General features: G+C 45.4%; 1 protein-coding gene across 5 annotated transcripts in view; it reads left to right on the plus strand.

Moving 5' to 3' along the window:
• The window catches only part of LOC135201025 (uncharacterized), a 91,878-nt gene that overhangs the window by 63,399 nt on the left and 7,279 nt on the right, over positions 1-21,200 (plus strand). For 3 of the 5 annotated variants that reach the window (XM_064229865.1, XM_064229866.1, XM_064229868.1), the window contains 3 exons: positions 412-546; positions 642-719; positions 3,394-3,621. In XM_064229865.1, the coding sequence (XP_064085935.1) occupies positions 412-546; positions 642-719; positions 3,394-3,621 (441 nt within the window). The remainder of the gene's footprint in view (positions 1-411; positions 547-641; positions 720-3,393; positions 3,622-21,200) is intronic. The other 2 variants (XM_064229869.1, XM_064229870.1) reach the window with 1 other exon arrangement.

Consider the following 21,200-nt stretch of genomic DNA (forward strand, 5'->3'; position numbering starts at 1 on the left):
AAGATTCTTGAAGAAATATGTAAATCCTTTCCTCATTCTTAAGCCAACAGTTCATAACTAGATCATCCTGCTTCATCACAGCATGACTTTCTTGCATTGGCAAATCTATATATGGTTCATTCCCTACTTTTAAAAAGGTGTCCTTGGAGTAATGCATTACACTACTAACAGTAATGGCTTACTTGCAATTTTTTCTGTGAAGGTAGACAATAGATTAATTTTTTTAAAAATAGTTTAAGAGTGAATTTTTAAGAGAATTTTCTTCAGAAATGGTACTTGCTTTTCTTGTTCACAGGTGAATAATAATGATGAAAAATCCTATTGTGTAGAAATACTGCTAGTAAATGATAATATTCTTGAGAATTCTCTTTTCTGTCAGAAATTGCAAGCAATATAATTTTTTTCTTACAGAGGTACTTGGAAACAATGAATTTAATATCTGAAGCCAGCCAAGAGCATCTTGAAAGTTCACCTGTACCTGAGCGACGCCCGCTCTTGGCGAGGTCTTGCTCTGTAGTTGTGAATGTTGAAGACCCAAAGATGACAGTAAGTGGGAAGTGAACATTTCTTATTAAAGTTTATGCATATGTACTGTATTGCAAACTATTGCTTTACTAGAATATATTACTTTGGTATTTCAGAAAACTTGTAACCTGAGATTTATTGGAGATGAGAGTACTTGTAATCCCAAGTGGCTGGGGATCAACATTCCAGTTCAGGTAAACCCCACTTCCTCATGTTCCCATCTGGTTTGTTTCACTTAGTGTACATAGCTTTCCATCCTGTTATTGTAAGTTATAAAACAAGGTGATTTCTTATGGTTATTGGTTTCATTAGAAGTGGATCACTATTTCTGGAATGAAGGCAAGTGAAACTGAGAGGAGCTCCAATTAAAGATGACATCATCAGACAAGAAATGTACTTTACCACAATCATTATTATGCTGAGCCAATGAAGGTAAGATTGTTTGATCATATCCTATTCTTGAAGCTACTGGATGAGTTACTTGTAAAGTTTTTCAGCAGTATTAAGAGCAGACATGATGTTCCTGGGTGACTGAATGTGCTGATTGTTTCTCCTAGTTTGAGTGACAAGTATGAGATGGTAAGCTGGTGACTGACTTTTGGAGTAAATTAATCAGACTACCTCTTCAATCATCACCCAGTGACCAATTAATGTATCATTGCAGTTGTGACTGACATCCTAAAGTATGAAAAAAATTTAGGTAGACTGATACAGTACTGTATTTCTAAAATACAGCACATTTAACTTGATTGAGTGATAAGCTTTCAAAATTTATGCATACTAATGTGCTCTAACCCAAGTGGTGGGACCCTGTTGGGAGGTAGTGCCGTCAGTGCACCTTGTGTGGTGCACTGTAGGCATAACCTAATGTTCTTTGCAGCGACCCTTCGGTCTCTAACTGCAGCCTGTTTCATTAATTTTACTGTATCTCTGTTCATATTCTCTTTCTTCCATCATACTTTCCACTGTCTGCTAACATGAATGTGTTATTTTTTATTGATTAGCTTAAGTAAAGTTTTACAGCTGGTTATGTATAAGGTTACTTCACTTTTTTCATAGGTGTAAATGCTTACCGAAGTTATTTACAAATAGTATTCTGGTAAGTATATATATATTTTTTTACAAGCAAACGGCAGACCACTACAGAATTTATACTCCCATTCCGTCCATATTTAATCAGTGTGACTGGGATGTCTGCTTAAACTTCATTACATTAATGAATAATTTGCTAAGATTAATAAATCATTCAGTGGGAGAGTCATGTTTCAATTACCTACATGAGGTTGGAATATTTGCCAAAATGATATGTTGGCTATAAATAGTTATGTTTAAACAAGAGAACTTTTCCACACAAAATTTATAGTATGCATATATGCTGTGTTAGCAACTTTAGAGATACTAATGGTGTTCATTGGGAAGAAGTAAGAAAAGGTCAAGGGAAATATATAACGAAGTGACCCCACTTATTAAAAAAGAATAAATAAATAAATAGGTAAATTATTAATATGCAAGGAGAAGAGTAGTAGGATAGTAATGCATTGCATCTTTGTTTGAACTTCTGAAGTTCCAATTGCATGACATCTTGTGGGAAAGTTCAACAGTGTGAGTAATAAAGGACTTCTGGAACTGATAAGTTTGACAGCGAGGCACATTGACTGCATATTGGTGCTGCTGTTCAGCAAATCTGGTTGCTCTGAGCAGGTAAAGGGGATCAGGGATCGATTGAGAATGTGAAAGATTTCTGTTGGAATACAACTTACGAAAAAGTGTCAAACAAGAGACCATCCATTGATGGTCCAAGTCATAACTGCTACTATTAGGAGACAGAAACCCACCACCATAAACCACTCTATTTAAAGGAGATACATCTCAGTCAGAAGCAAAGCAGACATCCACAACGAAAAACAATATTCTTGTAAAGAGAGCACAAATGACCTAAAACAGGTTGCATTGATTTTATCACTTTTATAAATATGAGGCCTTACAAATAATACCAATATATGAAGCCCTAACTTTCATGCTGCATTTGCTGAAACTTTCATGAGATGTTTCTCAAAAGTTACACCTAGAATAGTTAAAGCTTCAGACTCATTCAACATCCACCTGAAGGGGAGGATGGGTTGGGAAATCTGTACGAGATCTGCTGATCAATAGCGTTTTTGCTTTACTGGAGTTCAGCCTCATAACCCACTGACTACATCATTCACTGATCCGGTCTGTGTCCCAGTTGAGGCTGAAGGCAACTTAATTTCTCATAAGTAGAGCCTTTACTACAACGACAAGAGTTGCATCATCAGCATACTGAACAATCTTATTTTCCAGGCAAACAACCATATCACTTGTATACACTAAAAATAACAGTGGGCCAAGAACAGTACCCTGTGGAACTCTAGAAAAAATAGGTTGCTGTTCACTAAAGATCCTGTTCACAGCAACCTGCTGCTGCCTACCTGTTAGGAAATCTTAAATGCTAAAACATTTCCACCCACTTCAAGATTCTGAAGTTTATAAATAGGTGTTTATGGAAATTGACCTCTATTCTAAGTGTTTTCATGACTTTCCTGACAATATACTTGTTAAAGTACTGTATGTAGAGAAAATTTTTTAATTATATTTCATTTGTACTGCAATGCTAATAGATCTTACTTCCTTCAGTTTCAAGTGTCACTATACCCTGTACTTTGCAAAGTTAAGAAAGAATATGTAGTAGTAAGAGTTAAGGGTCAGTCATGTATGTATTCCAAGTATTTTCCATTGTTTGGCAGCCCTTGAAGTCTATAATTAATTGGATCTGAGAGGTTTAGTTGTAATTGCTGTACAGCTGTAATGTTTTCATGATCATTTATGAATGTTTTGGATCACTTACAGGCACCATTAAGGCTTTGGAATGCAGTGTCCTCTGGAGAGATTGAAGAGGTTGAACAGGTTCTGGCAACAATGACACCTGACCCTGAAATTATGTTGCAAGGATGGGATACTTCACCCTATGAGGAAGCTCACAGACGAGGGCATCACCACATTCTAAAGGTCCTCGATGCCTTTATGAGTAGACAGCCACAAATACCAGACAATGATATGATCATCAGTGTTATGCAGGTAAAATGTTTTCTTTCTCTGAAGACCTAAATTCACATGAGCAGAACTAAAAAAACAGTAAAGATTGCATTAGATAAATTACTAATTGAAAATCATAAAAATAAAATTCTTGCTTAAGTACTTCTTTCAAGAACATCTTCACTATGATTTATATTTATCCTTTAATGGACAGATACCCTCATATGAGTAGCAATAACAGGTTTTGGGTGGTGGACGGATTCACTCAAGGTGAGCATTGATATTACGCGCCATCAGTTTGGGAGAATCAGGTGGGAAAGAGGTTCCATTACTTTTATAACCGATAAATTCACCAATGGGAACGTTTAGACTGGCTCAGCTCACAGATTCTAGGTGGCTTATGGCTTAGTTGTGTACTTGACTTCAAGGAGACATATATACTGCCTCTCTCTCACATGACATCGTTTTATATATTTCCTCATAAATATACCCAGGAGTTGCTGCTGCTTTTAATTCTTATCTTTTATGAGTGTATGTCAGTTATAATTGTAATCATGTACCTATAATCCAAAAAAGTTACTGCATCTTTGATCTTGGTAAATTTATGTTTTACAAATACGTATACTTACTCAGAATTTGTTACAGATTTTAGTTCTTATCTTTTTGATATTGTGTGAGCTGTAATTATAATTTTACAAAATAAAATAAAATCATTTATTTAAAACAACATTTGTAACTTGGTAAAAATGACATGTCCATTTATCGAATACGAGAATGTCTCCCATCCACGAGCTCCACTGCCAACCTCACGAAAATGATATTGTTAGTATACAATAAAGTTTTGTACATACTTACCCGGCAGATATATACTTAGCTTATGTCTCTGACGTCCCGACAGAATTCAAAACTCGCGGCACACGCTACAGGTAGGTCAGGTGATCACCCTCTCCCGCCGCTGGGTGACGGGAATAGGAACCATTCCCGTTTTCAGAAGAGATTTTCTCTTACACCTATCTCCTGAGGGGAGGTTGGGTGGGCCATTCATCGTATATATCTGCTGGGTAAGTATGTACAAAACTTTATTGTATACTAACAATATCATTTTTGTACATGCAACTTCCCCGGCAGATATATACTTAGCTGCTTGACACCCTTGGTGGCGGGTAAGAGATAGTTACTCAATATAAACAACAATAAAAACAGGGAAACAACATCTGTTGTAGGTCATATATATATAAACTTATTTAAAACCTTGGTTCCTACCTTATTGGGCAGAAGACTTCATGATTACTGTCTATGAGTCTGCTTGCCTCAAGAGTTTCAGTGGGGATGAGACCTGACACTGATAGCTCTTCTGGATCGTGTCAATGGGGGCGAGCCCGCTTACTTGACAGAGCCTTGTTTTGGATCATACCAATGGGGGCTGACCCACTTACATGGTAGAGCCTTCACCTTTGTCATATCAACGGGGACTAACCCTCTTACATGACAGAGCTTAGGTCCAAACCACTAACAAGGAGCACAAAAAACCAATCCCGACCACCTGACCACACTACATTTGTTAACACTACGATTTGAAAGGAGCATTCCCAAGACCCCTTCCAATCGACCATAAAAACACAACACCAAAAAACGTTTAAAAATTACTAACTTAACTAACTATAAAGGATTAGGTTCAGCTCCTTGCCCCAGTAACGAATCCGCAGACACGAACGGTCCGAGAGAGAAGCACTTATCATAAGTGACTCGTACGTCTCTTAAGTAATTTGATGCAAAAACCGAATTGCACCTCCAATAGGTGGATTCGACAAAAGTCTGTATCGACATATTCCTATGATACGCTAAAGAGGTAGCTACAGCTCTGACCTCATGTGCTTTGACTCTTAGAAGCCTTAAATGTTCCTCTTCACAGGAAGCATGCGCTTCTTTGATAACGTCTTTAATAAAATACGCTTGAGCATTCTTAGAAATCATCCTCTTAGGATTTCTTACGGAACACCAAAGGCTATCCACATTTCCACCATGTAGCTTCTTCCTCTCTAGGTAGAACTTGAGGATCCTGACTGGGCACAATGTCCTCTCTAAGTCTCTCCCTACCAAAGAGGACAGTCCCTTAATCTCAAAAGTCCTTGGCCATGGTTTAGAAGGATTTTTGTTCTTTGCTAAGAACAGGGGATTAAAGGAGCATACTGCAGAATCTTCCTTAAAGCCCACAGTTCCTTCTAAAGCCTGAAGTTCACTAACTCTCTAAGCAGAGGCTAGTGCAAAGAGAAAGAGAGACTTTCTAGTCAAGTCTCTGAATGAGGAATGAGGAATTTTTGAGGAGGTTCGAATTTCTCGGACATTAAATATCTAAGAACCACATCCAGGTTCCAACTAGGTGGTCTTATAGTCTTGGACTTCGAGGTTTCAAAGGACCTTAACAAGTCATGCAGATCCTTGTCCTCCGAGATATTAAGGCCTCTATGTCTAAAAACAGAGGAGAGCATGCTTTTATATCCCTTTATTGTGGTAACGGCCAGATTGCATTTCTCCCTCAAATAAAGGAGAAAATCAGCTATTTCAGTTACAGAGGTACTGGAAGAGGATACTTTCTGGGACCTGGCCCATCTTCAGAACACCTCCCACTTCCACTGGTACACGCGAAGAGTTGAAGGTCTTCTGGCTCTAGCAATTGCCTTTGCAGCCTTGCGTGAAAACCCCCTCGCTCTGACGAGTCCTTCGACAGTCTGAAGGCAGTCAGACTGAGAGCGGGGAGGTTTTTGTGGTATCTGTCGAAGTGGGGTTGTCTGAGAAGATCCTTCCGCAGTGGAAGGGACCTCGGGAAATCTATCATCCATTCCAGTACCTCTGTGTACCAATCTTGGGCTGGCCAGAATGGGGTGATGAGGGTCAGTTTGGCTCCCTCCGCCGAGACGAACTTCCTTACCACTTCTATTATCTTGAAAGGAGGAAAAGCGTACCCGTCGATCCCCTTCCAATCCAGAAGGAGACCGTCCACTGCAACTGCTTTTGGATCTGATATCGGAGAGCAGTAGTTCTCCAACCTCGCATTCCAATTCGTTGCGAACAGGTCGATATTGGGTCTCCCCCAGAGGTCCCAAATCTCGTTGCACACTTCTGAATGCAGAGTCCATTCCGTGGAAAGGACCTGATCTCTTCTGCTCAGAAGATCTGCTCTCACGTTCTTTTCCCCCTGGATGAACCTAGTTAGAAGAGTTATTCGCCGTTCCTCGGTCCAAAGAAGAAGCTCCTTTGCTTTCTCGAAAAGGGAGAAGGAGTGAGTCCCTCCCTGTTTCCTTATATAGTCTAGAGCTGTCGTGTTGTCCGAGTTCACTTGCAACATGGCACCCAAGACTTGAGGTTCGAAGTGAACGAGAGCTAGATGGACTGCTCCTAGTTCCTTCTTGTTGATATGCCAGGACACCTGTTCCCCACTCCAGGTGCCTGACACTTCTCTCGAGCCTAGAGTCGCTCCCCATCCTTTTTCCGAGGCATCTGTAAATAACACTAGGCGAGGGCTCGACAACTGAAGGGAGAGCCCTTGATTTAATCTGTTTGGCTCTAACCACCAACTGAGGTCCTCCTTTATGCTCTTTGAGAGCTGAAAGGAGTCCGAAAGCTCTTGGTGCTTCTGATCCCATTTTTCCCTGAGGAAGAATTGTAGGGGTCGTAAGTGTAGCCTCCCTAGAGAAACTAACTGTTCCAACGAGGAAAGGGTCCCCAGAAGACTCATCCATTCCCTCGCGGAACATTGTTCTTTCTCTAGGAAGGTCGTCACTTTCTGTAAACATCTCTCCTGTCGTTCCTTTGATGGATACACACGAAAACCCCGAGAATCCATCAGAATCCCTAGATAGACAATGCTTTGCTGGGGATTCATCTGGGACTTCCCAAGGTTTAATAACAGTCCCAGTGACTGAACTAGGTCCAGTGTTAATTTCAAGTCCTCCAGACATCGATCTTTTGATTGGGCCCGGATCAGCCAATCGTCGAGATACAACGAGATTCTTACTCCTTCGATATGTAGCCAATGAGCGACATTCCTCATAAGACCCGTGAACACTTGAGGGGCCGTGGCAAGACCGAAGCATAGGGCTCGAAATTGAAAAACTTTGCCCTGTACCATGAATCTTAGGTACCTCCTGGACGAGGGATGGATAGGTACATGAAAATACGCATCCTGAAGGTCCAGGGACACCATCCAATCCCTTGGACGAAGAGCTGCAAGAACGGAGGATGTCGTCTCCATCGTGAACTTCGTCTTGACAATGAAGCGATTCAGGGCACTTACGTCCAGGACTGGTCTCCACTCCCCTGAGGCTTTTGGTACAAGAAAAAGACGGTTGTAAAACCCTGGAGATTGCAGGTCTTGAACCCTTTCTATCGCCTCTTAGTCCATCATTTCTTCTACTAGTTGTAGCAGGGCCTGGTTCTTTAAAGAATCTCGGTATCTTGCTGTTAACTCCCTTGGCGTTGTTGTTAAGGGTAGGCTTCTCCCTGAAGGGGATAAGGTATCCTCTCTCGAGGATAGAGAGGGACCAGTTGTCCGCCCCTCTCTGAGCCCAGACTTTCGCAAACTTCAGCAGTCTGGCTCCTTCTGTAGTCTGGAGGACTACTTTCTCATTGCGGTTTAGGGAAGGGCTTGCGTGCTGATCTTCCTCTCTTAACCGGTCTCCTACTCCTAAGAGAGGGTCTAGCTGTCTTTCTCCCTCGAAAGGGCTGCTGAAAAACAGGCTTCTCTCTTTTAACTAAAGGGACTGCCGGTTTCAGTCTTTTCGCCGACTGCTCAAGAAGATCCTGAGTTGCCTTTTCAGATAAAGACTTAGATATGTTTCTCACTGTCTCTTGTGGAAACAGGTGACTAGACAGGGGCGAATAAAGCAGGGAGGATCTCTGTAGAGGAGACACCGATTTCGCCAAAAAGGAACTGTAGACAGATCTCTTTTTAAAGACTGCAGATCCAAAGAGAGAAGCCACCTCCGTAGATCCATCCATCAAGGCCTTATCCAGACAAGAAAGGACACTTGTTAAAACTTCCATCGAAACAAAGTCTGGATCCTTTGCTCTCTTGGCCAGGGCTCCAAAGGCCCAATCCATAAAATTAAAGACCTCAAGTGTGCAAAATAGACCCTTAAGTAAGTGGTCCATTTCGCACATTCCCCATGAGGCCTTCGCCGAATGAAGAGAGCGTCTTCTAGACGAATCCACTAACGCTGAAAAATCAGCATCAGCTGAAGAAGGGAGGCCCAATCCCATTGGCTCTTTCGTGTCATACCAGACACCTGGCTTACCTGCCAACTTCGAAGGAGGGCAGGAAAAAACCGTCTTGCCTGCTTCTTTCTTAGAGAGGAGCCAGTTCTCCAAGCTCTTGATGGCTTTCTTCATAGAAAGGGTCGGATTCATTTTCACGAATGAAGACGACTTGAAAAGCTTAGTGCTTGAAAGCAGTGATCCCGGCGAAGGAGGATCTGCAAGACGAAGAGAGTCACCGAACTCTTGAAGAAGCAGGGCTGCCAGTCTCTTGTAATCCGAGACTCCCGCATCTACAGGAACTTCCTCCTCAGATACCTCTTCAAAGGTAGCATTAGGAGAAGAATGCCTCTTCGGAGAAGGAGTCCTAGAAGGAGAAGCGCTCTTTTCCTTCGAAAGAAGTTTGGTAGAGGAAGGAAGACCACTTCCCGAAGCGATCCTATTGCCTGAAGAAACAGTTTCTACTGGAAGGGGCCTAGCAGAAGAATGCCTGCTTCTTCTCAAAGTCTCTTGCCGCCTGAGAGGGGAAGAGCTCGCATCTTTACAGGAAACTCTATCAGGAGTAGGGCGAGAATCCCGTAACAGGCTCTTGGCGCCTGTGAGGAGAGGCGCTAGCGTCACGTCGGTGGCGTCTATCAGGCGCTACTCGTCTTGGGGTAGAAAAATGTCTGCTCTCATCCTGGCTCCTGCCAGGAGAGGGGTTTACTTCCTTTCGAAGACTCTTGCGAGAAGGTAAACTCAGAACTCCTAAGGAGAGCCTAACAGGAGTAGGGCGTACAGAACCCATCATGCTCTTCTCAGGCTCCTGGCGTCTGCGTGGAGAGGCGCTAACGTCCCGTTCTGGGCGCCTGGAAGGAGTAAATCGCCTGGTTGGAGAATACCGTCTTACATCACGATGGCGCCTGCTAGGAGAGGCGCTAAAATCTCTCCGAGAACGTCTGGGGGGAGAGATTTCTTCCTCTCTCTCTCTGCGTCCCCGGGAAGAGCGGAGACTATCCTGTTCCTTAAGAGAGCAAGGAGAGGCGCTTCTATCTCTCAGAGAACGCCTATAAGGAGAAGAACGTTCTTTACTCCTACGTAAGGATCGACTATCCTGGCTCCTGTCATGAGAGGGGCTTGTGCCCTTATTCGGGCGTCTAGACGATTGTGGGATCCTACTAGAAGAAGCTCTTCTGGTCGGAGTAGTAGATCGTTCTCGAAAAGGAGAAGCGTATAGCAACGATCTTGTTGGGGAGTAGCTCCTTCCAGGAGAGAGATGCCTACCAGAGTCCGAACGCCGACTTGACGACCGTCTCTTAAGAGAGCTCTTTACTGGAAGAGAGACGTCCTTCCTGCGAGAAGGCTCCTTAGACAGCGAGCCTACTAACGAGGATAACTGCTCCTGCAGTCCTACCAAAAACTTCTTGGTAGAAGCATGAATTCCTTCCGGAGAAGAAACAGGAGACTTCATCGCTCTCTTTTTCTGAGCGGGAGAATACTCCGGAAAAGGCTCTGGGCTGGAGTCTAATGCGTCTCCTGCAGGCGCCTTCCAGGCTCTCTTCAGAGGGCGCGACTTAGACGCGGAGCTCCATCTGCGTCTCGGAGAAGAAGAATCCGAGTCGGAAAAACACTTCCTAAGGACGCTTTGTCTATAGCTGTCCAAGGCAGCCTGGGACGAGTCTACAGGACCTGCCGAAGGGACGCCTGACCGTTGGGAATACTCTACATCCCCCTTGCGGCTTTCGACATTCCTCCTCCCTTGGTCATGGGAGTCTGAAAGAGGTCTAGGCCTAGGAGCAATGCGGAGTCGGTCAAGACGCCCCCTCCACTACACTGGGGACACTGCACACTTCACTCTTACCTTCCATTTCTCGTAATTACCTTTGCAAATTACGTATCGACGCTTCCATTGCAGCTTTCTCCGATCGAGACGAATCTACGATTTTGCTGCGGGGGGAAGGAGCTGAACCTGCGTTAGCAGTAGGAGAAATGACATTGGAAATAGAAAGATTGTCCTGATCCAAAGAGCAGGACCTACTTGAACTTTTAGCAGAAGCTTTCCTAATTCTATCTTTCTCCAACTTATTTACATACGCAGTCAAACTCTTCCATTGCACTTCAGTCAAACTCAAACATTCCTCACATGCTACTAACTGAGCATTCATTCCCCCTACATTTAACACAAATAGTGTGAGGATCCACCGAAGCTTTCGGCAGTCTCACCTTACATCCTTCTTTCACACAAACTCTAAAACGAGTTTCAGGCACAACATCAGCCATAATGAAGAATCCTAAGCAAATCCAAAAAACGGTCCAAATCAGCGTATACCAAAGCCAAAGAAAGAATACTTCACCAAAAACAATCCTTAGCAGAATTCCGTGCAGGAGGAACTAACAACGATGTTGCCAGCGACAGAGAAAATCTGTTCTGAAAACGGGAATGGTTCCTATTCCCGCCACCCAGCAGCGGAGAGGGTGATCACCTGACCTACCTGTAGCGTGTGCCGCGAGTTTTGAATTCTGTTGGGACGTCAGAGACATAAGCTAAGTATACATATATCTGCCGGGGAAGTTGCAAGTACAAAAATGAACGTGCAAGGGAGAAGCATGACCTTGTGTGCAGATGGCGAAGCACTCCTCTCACTTGCACAAACATGGATGTGTATGGGAGAGAGACAGTCATGTGGGGCAGAAGGCGATGCACTCCTTTCAATCGCAAATGACGAAACCACAAAGTCCTTGATCCTCCTTCTGACACAATGGCAAGGTGGTGATGGAGAAGAAGCAGGAGAAGAAGGTCTCTTACTAGCAGGAGGCGGGGAAGAGACCCTTCGTTTACGACTCTTCTTTTTCATAGAGACAGCAGAAAACCTCTCGCAAAACAGTCCAGGCTCATGAAGGCTGCTTGAAATAACGCCTTGGATGGCTCGGCGAGAGAAGATGATGACGTTAAAACGATGGGAGGATGAGCGGCCACCACATCTGACTTCATAAGCTGAGAGGACGCTGGGAGTGACGTTACAACATCTCTTAAGATTAGCACTGGTCGATGGCCTCACTGGCGGAGCGATAAGGTGAGACCCAATGAGCTTCAACAATGACATGTGAGCGCCAACGTAGAGGAGTCCTGGGGAGGCGGACTGCTATAGGGGCCAGTGGGGTGGTACATGTCTCCAGGAAATGCGACAACAGCCCATCGAAGGAAGGTGAACCCCATAGACAAAGCAACGTCCAAACGGCCACCATTTTGGATGACTCCGAACCTGAAACTAAGAAATTAGATGGTGTAGCCTCCTCTCTCTCGGGAAGAGAATTAGAACCCGAGGGAGAGGGGGCTGCATTAAACATAACGTCATCCTGTGGTACTCCCAATACTTCCATCAATGAATTGGAAGAAAAGGAAGGCAACAGGGATACATTTGAACTAGCCACAGGGAGAGCGATCGCAGGAGAGGGAGAAGTCGAATTATCCAGTCGAGGAGAAGAAAAAACCCTCCCAAGAAGGAAAAGTCGAAACTCTGTGATGTTCCCTCTTGTAAAACACTCTCCACTGCGACAGGCTAGGAACGACATTCCGGGCATGGATTAGTAATCGTACAATAATTAGCTTGTCACCTATTGCACGTCGTATGAGGATCTGTGATCGCAGCCGCCATAAACCTTGAGCATGGAAATCCCTGAATGCCTGGGCATATGCGTTGACAAGGCTGTAAAAATTCGGAGGAATCTATAATAGTAACAAACACACTGAAAAGGAAATAAACATAGGCACAAATCAACTGGCTCAGAAGGCGAGCAAAAGCAATAGCATCTACTCTCAAGACGGTTAAGGAAAAGACTGACTGCTTCATGGAGTGCAGTGCGCGGTCTCAGACAGCTATCACCTCGTATGTGCAGGAGTTGCCAGATCTCACAATCTCTTTGATTGTTTTTAACTGGTTACCAGCTGGGGTTTTGGAAATTATCATATTGTTTAGACCAAAGGTTTGTTCTGCACATGAACAATTTACAATTGTCTTATAAAAGAGGTCCCACAAGGGGTTGTAAATAGTCTTTTTCAACTTCTTTTGGAAGGTAGGGGGAGAATTTTTTAACATTTTTTTTTCTTACACCATGTGCATTTGCATAACTTCCTCTCCCCATTGATGTTTTTTTGCTTAAAGTGGCTGACCTCAAAGTATTCCCTGGCCTAGGGTGCTGCATGTTTTTTTTTTTTTTTTAAGCCAGGCTCTTAACGGTTAAAGTAAGATTATTACATTTATTCCAACCAGTCATATATTTAGAGATGCCTTTGAAATGACTTAGAATAAACCACCCAGGAAGTATGCTGGGCCAGACACTAACCACATATTGAGGCAATAAGACATAATTACTTTTACAGTCAAATAATTGCTCTTGTAAGATTAGCCAGAGGTCAAGGATGACTTTTACAAGACTAATCTTAGGGCTCTATTGAGGATAGCTCATGGGTTTAAAATGAACTACACAGGTAGTAAAGTACTGTAGTTTAAAGTTAGACAAGTTATCAACCACCCTTTGAAATATTACCAGCTGAGGAAAATATGATTTTTCTATGACTGGCTACACAGTCTGCTGTTGACCGTTTTTCCCTGGGTACAGCATTTCCCCTTTCCCCACACACACACACACACTAAATAGTCTGGCATATTCTCTACTTCCATTCCAACAACACTGAATGTGCGTACCAAGTTTTCATTCTCATTACAGTCCCCACCCTACGGGTTATAAGTCAAAATGAGTTAATAGCTTATTCAGTTTGTGTCCTACCCTTGGAGAAATTGGGTGAGTTGCAAAACAGATAGTAATAAAAAAAAAATAAAGCTCTCCAAATGCAGTGGCCTCCAGTACCTTGCACCCTTTTAAGTTGGCAGGGTTGTGAAAATTTCCTGAGGGAAATTAAAATAACACAAAGTAAAAATGGACACAATTAATCCAACACTAGGAAGATAAAGTGGGTAAGTGGTGATGATACTCAATATAAGAAGCATGGACATTTGATTTGAATAGAGGGTAAGACATGAGGGAAAAAGCACAAAAACAACTGTTTGTGTAGTGAAATATAAATTTTGGTGGAATGGCAGAGATGAGACAATGGATTAAGTAAACGTACTGGTAAAGATGAAATGGAAGATGTGATAAATGTCAAATGAATAATGGAATTTAAAATTATTGTAGTTAGGAAGGAAGGGAATGCATATGTTCTCAGTATTTAATCACATATATACAGTACTACATATATGTATTAGTCTTGCAGTAATTGAGCTGTAGAGCTAAGAACAAAAACCAAATTCAAAGGTACTTCTGCCTCACAAGTAGACCAAAGTACCTGACTAATTAGAGCAGTCTTCGTTCGCTTCCTTTATCCAAGACCTTGAAACTTGGATATGAACAGAGGAGGGTGTATCCAAGTCCTAAACCAGCCCGAAGTAGCTTCAAAAACTGGAAATATATGCAGTAGCATTCTAAGAAGCAGCATTAAAAGATACACTTCCAAGATCACCTCTGTTGTTTAGATTAAGCCAGCAACATGCTGGCACATCACCCAAGATAAATAGTTCCTAAGAGCTCACTATACAAACACAGTTCTGAGTACAATGCTACACTGTTTTGTGTTAGGTGTAGAGCTATTTAATACTAAACAGTTTCCTAGTTTTCTCTCTTGACTGTTCATCTATTTCCCAAAGGTGTTACTTCCATGATAATGCACTTTACCATAATCAGTGTTAACTTCTTACTCGCTTTAACAGGAGCTGAAGTAGAAGTAAACTAAAGAGGGTCAGTCAATGGATTCATCTTCGGTAAAAGAAAGTGAAAATGGAACAACGTGAGCTATGCACCGCTTAAATACTTAAGTAGAATCAACCAAATCATGGCTGAAACCCCTAAAGTCTAACAGAGGAACTGAGGTGGAAGAAAACGGCACTCTATGGACAATGATGGTTAGGCAAAAAAAAAATATCAGAGAAGGTGGCATACCTCAGAATGTTAGCAACATCACAGAATGCTGGTAGTAAGCACCAGATGGCTGGGTAGGGAAGGTAGAAAGTTCTTGCACGACATCATCATGGAACCAAGACGACTGGCAAGAGCTGTCTGCAGAACACTTAATAGGTGTTTGCCAAGAAGCGAGAACTATTTTATCACTGGGCTAAGTTGCTCTAGATACTATATAAGCAGGGAAAGAGGAAGAGCAGCTAATACAAAAAGGAATACTAATTGTCACAAAGTGATAGATGGGATGAGTAATGGGGGGAAGGTTATCATCTGCTCGGAGGACAATACAGGGTGAGCAAATGATAACAGACGACTTGATGTATGGCTCAAAACTACTGAGGTAAATGTGATATGTTAAATCCCTAAATAGCTCCACCAATTCACTTACATCAATATTACTCTCCAAGATGAATTGTACATGAGCCATTGAACGGAAGCACTAAACTACCCAAATAACTCCTTCGGAGAATGCATGGAATTCGAACTGACAATGGTTGAGAGAAGTGGCAAAGGGCACAGACACTGGTCCCAAGCTCGCCATGGTTCCCAGTCCGCAGAGACCAACTGATTCAGGGCAGTCCAGAGGGTTGGCTACAGACAGCCACTAAGGCTCTGACACCTCTCTTGTGGGGGAAACCAAAAAAGGTCGATTAGCATGGAGAGTTACAAGGATTAGGATGTCTCAATGGCTTGTTAGTCCAACCGAGGAGACATCACATACTCACTTATCTCTAGGAGCAGGTTTTACTGTGCATTCACAGTGTCCTAATGATTCTGTCTAGCTTTCTTTTTAACTCGTCCACACTGTGGTGTTTACAACTTCTGGTGGCAGTTTATTCCATGTGTCACATATCTTGTATGTAAAGAAGTTCCCATAATGGGATGTGTTGTATCTTTTGTTCTAGTTTCCATCCATTATTTCTTGTCTGGTTTTTGTAAATAGGTTACTGTCTACTTTTGTTATGCCTTTCAGTATTTTAAAGGTTTCTATTAGTTGTCTTCCCCCATTGTCATGTTTCTAAGCCATACATGTTTAGGCTCTCTAGTCGTCTTCGGTAACCTATTTGCCTAATGGCTGGAATTAACTTTGTGGCACTTGCTTATACCCCTTCTAATCTATTTGTCTTTTCTTAGTATTGGTGAACAAAACTACTGCATATTCAAGATGAGGTCTAACTATTGATGTGTAGAGCTACAGCACCGTTGCCTTGTTTCTGTATTTGAACTGCCTCTTTATGTATCCCACTAGTTTCTGTGCCTTCTTTTCAACTTTTATGCACTCTTTTGTGGATTGTAAGTCCTTGGTAATAATGTCTCCAAGGTCCTCCTCTTGTTCTACACTATGTCATTCCCAGGCATCATATAGGGAGCATGAGGGTTGCTTGTTTCTATTTGTAAAACTTTACACTTATCCACATTAAAAGGCAGTTGCCAATTTTCCATTTTTTTTACCACTCCTATTTTCATTAGATAATTTCTTAAAACTTTCCATTGCATCTGGGTCTACTGCATTTACACCTAGTTTGGTGTCATTTGCAAATTTGGCTATCCTGCTAATTAAGCCTACATCAATGTCATTAATGTAAATAAAAAACATGAGAGGGTCAAGGACATAACCTTGAGGAACTCTGCATGTTACATCTGCCCATTCTGATTCTTCACCATTTATTACAACTGTTTTCTATAAGTTAGCCAGTCTTCGATCCAGTCAGCTATTTCTCCTACAATGAAGACATGCAAATAGACACGGTATAAGAACACATTCTAAAAAATTTCTGTACCTTCCACAGGAAGTTGAAAGTCAATATTTCCAACCCTGTACAGTACAGGGCTTTTTGTCCAAGAAACTTTTATAAATATCACAAATTCTTGGTAATTTGTATTTTTCCTAGCGATACTTACCTTGAACCATTCCATAGGAGATTCCCGGATGTCGATCCGGGTCCGACCAGAAAATTCTGGTTATATGCCGCACCCAGGTCAGGCCTATGCCCCAGGGGTCGGAGACCAAGCCATCCTAATGACCTATAGTCCACTCCGAGGTGTCTCCCCTAAGCTTCAGCGGGGCTGGAAGGGAGGGAGTTTAATTCCATGGTTCGAGGTAAGTATCGCTAGGAAAAATACAAATTACCAAGAATTTGTGATTTGTTCCGATGCGAGATACTTACCTCGAACCATTCCATAGGAGACTTACTCTTTAGGAGGAGGGCGAAGGTTAGGGGAGGGAACGGCCCCCAAAGGTGATAGGTCAGAGGAGGGGCGACTGCTCCCCTTAGAACTCAACCCAGCCCCGTTATCGTGGGTGGTTGGTTAGGAGGGGTGCAAGGCAAGCCTGGTGCGGGTATAACCAAACCTTGACGTGTAAAACTGTGGTTTGTACTGAGAACCATACGCACTCCTGCGTATCCTGGATTCCTCGCTCCAACCAAAGGCCCAGGGATAACAAGGATAAGGATTAGGGGGGATTTGAGGAAATACCACACACGCTCACATACACTCAATACACACCGGCCCGTCCACTCCAAGAAGATTGGAGAGGGGACCTAGACCTGTTGCTGGCCTGCCACCACGGGGCCAATCTCAAAGGCATCGAGCGACCTTCTCGTGCAGTCTTTTAGATAGTGGGCTGTGAATGTCGACTGCCTATTCCAGACTCCTGCCCTCAGGACCTGGTCCACTGCCATGTTCTTTGAGAATGAAAGGGACACCCCAATTCCCCTGATGTCATGGGGCCTGGCTCCCTCTGGAGGGGAAAGGCCCCCCTTCTCGTAGGCTCTCCGGATGGTTTCTCTCAGCCAAAAGGAGATGGTGTTTTTCGAGGCTGCCTTCTTCACCCTTCCCGTGGTGACGAAGAGGTTCTTTACCTCCGGCCTGAATCGGGCTGTTCTTTCCATGTACTTCCGAACTGCCCTCACCGGACAAAGGAGGAGATCCTTTGGCTGGTCCGATTTCGGGAGGGCAGGGATGGAAAACTCCATGAACCTGAGATCCGAGCTCGAGGGGTTCTGATTCTTAGCCACGAAGGAGGGGACAAACCTGAATGAGAGTTCCTTCCATCCCCTTGTGTGGGTCACTACATACGAGAGGCTGTGGAGCTCCCCCACCCTCTTCGTGGAGGCCAGGGCTAGCAGAAACACTGTCTTGAGGGTCAGCTCCCTATCCAGGATGTCCTTGAGCGGCTCGAACGGGGGCTTCCTCAGGGAATCTAAAACTATTGCAACATCCCAGCGAGGAACCAAGCCAGCGCTGGGAGGACACTTCTGCTCAAAGCTCCTTATGAGCAAGGACAGAGGCTTCGAGTTCCCCAGATCCAGCCCTTTCAGGGAGAAGACCTGGCTCAATGCGGACCTGGCTCCTTTGACTGCTGGAATTGACAGGCCCTTGTCCAACCTCAGGTAGGTCAAGAATTCTGCGATGTCTGGGATCTTCGCTCGGAGAGGTTCCAGGTTCCGCTTTCTACACCAGGCCCCAAAAACCTTCCACTTTGCCTGGTAGATGTTAGAGGAGGATTCCCTCAAGTAACTGGACATGTGAGAAGCCACCCTCCCAGAAAACCCTCTCCTATTTAACAGCCGCTCGATAGTCTCCAGCCGTGAAGGGAGAGGGCTGGAATGTTCCTGTGGAACCTCTCGAAGTGGGGCTGTCTTAACAGGTCTGGCCTGGGGGGCAGCTCCCAAGGGGGAAGAGAGGCCAACTCTAGAAGGTCCGGGAACCACTCCCTGTCCGGCCACCAAGGCGCCACCAACGTCAGGGCCGCCCCTTTCGCCTTTCTTAGATGGTCGAGGACCTGCCTGAGGACTCCGAAGGGAGGGAACGCGTACATGTCCAGGCCGTCCCACGGGTGCTGAAACGCATCCTCCCAAAACGCAGCTGGGTCCGGCACCGGGGAGCAGTACACCGGCAGTTTGGTGTTTAGCCTTGTAGCAAACAGGTCCAGGGATGGGGAGCCCCACTTCCCTATTAGTTCCCTCGCTACTTCGGGGTGTAGGGACCATTCGGATCCCACCACCTGACCCCGTCTGCTGAGGCTGTCGGCGATTACGTTTTTCTTGCCGGGAATGATCTTGCCGTCAAGGAGGTCCCGATGGCTTCGGTTTGGCTCAAGATCTCCTCCGTCAATCCGCAGAGATCCCTTGATCTCAGGCCTCCTTGCTTCTTGACGTAGGCGACCACCGTGGCATTGTCACACATCAGACACACCGAGTGTCCTCCCACTGCCTCCTTGAATGCTTCCAGGGCATGCTTTACTGCCAAGAGCTCCAGTTTGTTTATGTGGAAGGTGCTCTGCTCTTGCGACCATATCCCCCGCACAGAGAGGGAATTCAGGTGGGCCCCCCAGCCTGCCTTCGACGCGTCCGTAAACAGGAGCATCTCCGGGGGCACTGACCCGAGGGGCACACCCCGATGAGAGTTTGCAGGATTCAGCCACCAACCGAGGGCCTTCCTTGCTGCCAGTGAGATGGAAACCGGCTTTTGAGGTGTTTCCTCCTTCTGGGACCACCCTACTTTCAGGTCCCATTGTAGTGGCCTTAATCTCAGCCTTCCCTGGGGGACTAGTTTTTCCAGGGAGACCAGGTGGCCTAAAAGCCTTTGCCACTCCTTTGCCGGTCTCGGGGGGTGGCTTAGGAAGTTGCAGGCAATTTTTCGGAGGTTTACCAGCCTGTCCTCCGAGGGGAAAGCTCGCCCCACTTCCGTATCCAATTCCATCCCCAGGTACACTATCCTGGTGGAGGGAGCTAGAAGGGACTTCTCCCAGTTCACCATGATTCCCAGGGTTTTGCAGAAGGCCAGGAGGGCGTTTCTCTGTTCTACCAAGCGCTCCTTTGAGGAGGAAAGGAGTAGCCAGTCGTCTAGGTACCTGAGAAGGCGTATACCCCTCTTGTGGGCCCAAGACGACACCAGGGAGAAACACCCTCGTGAACACTTGTGCTGGGCTGTTGCCAGTCCGAAGCAGAGTGACTTGAACTGGAAGGTCCGGTCCTCCCAACTTATGCGAAGGTATTTTCTGGAGGACGGGTGTACCGGGATCTGGAAGTAGGCGTCTTTGAGATCCAGGGACATCATGAAATCCCCTTGCCTCACGGAAGCCAGCACCGAGCGTGGTGTTTCCATCTTGAAGGGCGTCTTTAGGATGAATGAGTTGAGGACCGAAAGGTCTATGACCGGTCGCCACCCCCCCCCCGACGACTTCTCCACCAGGAAAAGTCGACTGAAGAACCCGCCCGGGGGAGCGATCCACCACCTGCTGGAGGGCTCCCTTCTCAGCAGTGCCTGAACTTCTAGCCTTAGGGCCTCCCTGTGAACAGGGTTCCGGGGCTGAGAGGCCAGATTGGCCGGCTCCCCTGTCAAGGGAGGCTTCTGGTCTAGAAAGGGGATTCGGTAACCGTCCCTGAGGACTGGACTGTCCAGGGCTCGGCTCCGAGATCCTCCCAGTTCTGACAACAGCTCGAGAGGCAACCCCCCACCGGTGGCGAAAGACACGGTAGAGGGCCTCGACTCCTACTTCCTCCTAGGGAAGCGGTTGTTACGACCCCTCCTGGAAGAAGTAGGGTGTCTGGGCCTGAAGGGTGCCTGGGAAGGAGGGAGGGTCCTGGGGGAGGGCTGAGTTCCCTGGTCTCTCCAGTTCCGCAGGGGTGATTCCGTGGGGGGAGCCGAGAGGGTCCTATTCTGAGGCTTCGGCCTCTCACTAGGTCTTTTCGGCACCGACTGACGTAGGGGAGGGGCCCTATAAACGATTGGGCCTTGGCTGGCCTTCCTCCCCCGTTCCACAGACTCCTCCACTAGCTTCTCCGGAAAGAGAGCAGCTCCTTCCACTGGGGCGTTTCGAAGGGTCCTTAGCTCCCTCTCTGGAATGCTCCTAGGGAGTTTGGCCAGCACAGAATCCCTCCTCCTCAAGATCCAGTTCGCCCAGGACGAGACCAGTTGGGTCGTGAGGAAGCCCAAGGACTTACCCCCCGACAAAATTAGTTCTTTGAATTGGGCGAGAGAGGCCTCGTCCCTCAAGTCGTGGAGGGTGGGGAACCTGGCTACCGCCCCGGACCACAGATCTAACCAAGAAGCCACATGAATCGAGGTCCACGCTGTGACTTCCATAGCCATAGCCTCCTGGTGAGAGAAGGAGACTAGTCCCGACGTGAGCCTCTCTTCCGAGAGTCCGGGCGCTAGGGCTGCCAAGTTACCTTCCATGGATTTGGGGAGGAGAGGGGCACTTCCCGGGCCATATAGCCTCCTCTGACTCGGCTTAGACGCTGGGAGTAGTCTAGCCGAGGAGTGCCAACGTAAGGAGTTACTGGAGCCTGCAATGAGTTTCTCCACCACCGTCAGGGCCTTCTCCGTATTGTTGGACCTAGGGAGGCTGAGAGAGGGCTTGGGTT

This window comes from Macrobrachium nipponense, chromosome 27 (assembly GCF_015104395.2).
Source record: "Macrobrachium nipponense isolate FS-2020 chromosome 27, ASM1510439v2, whole genome shotgun sequence".
Taxonomy (NCBI): domain Eukaryota; kingdom Metazoa; phylum Arthropoda; class Malacostraca; order Decapoda; family Palaemonidae; genus Macrobrachium; species Macrobrachium nipponense.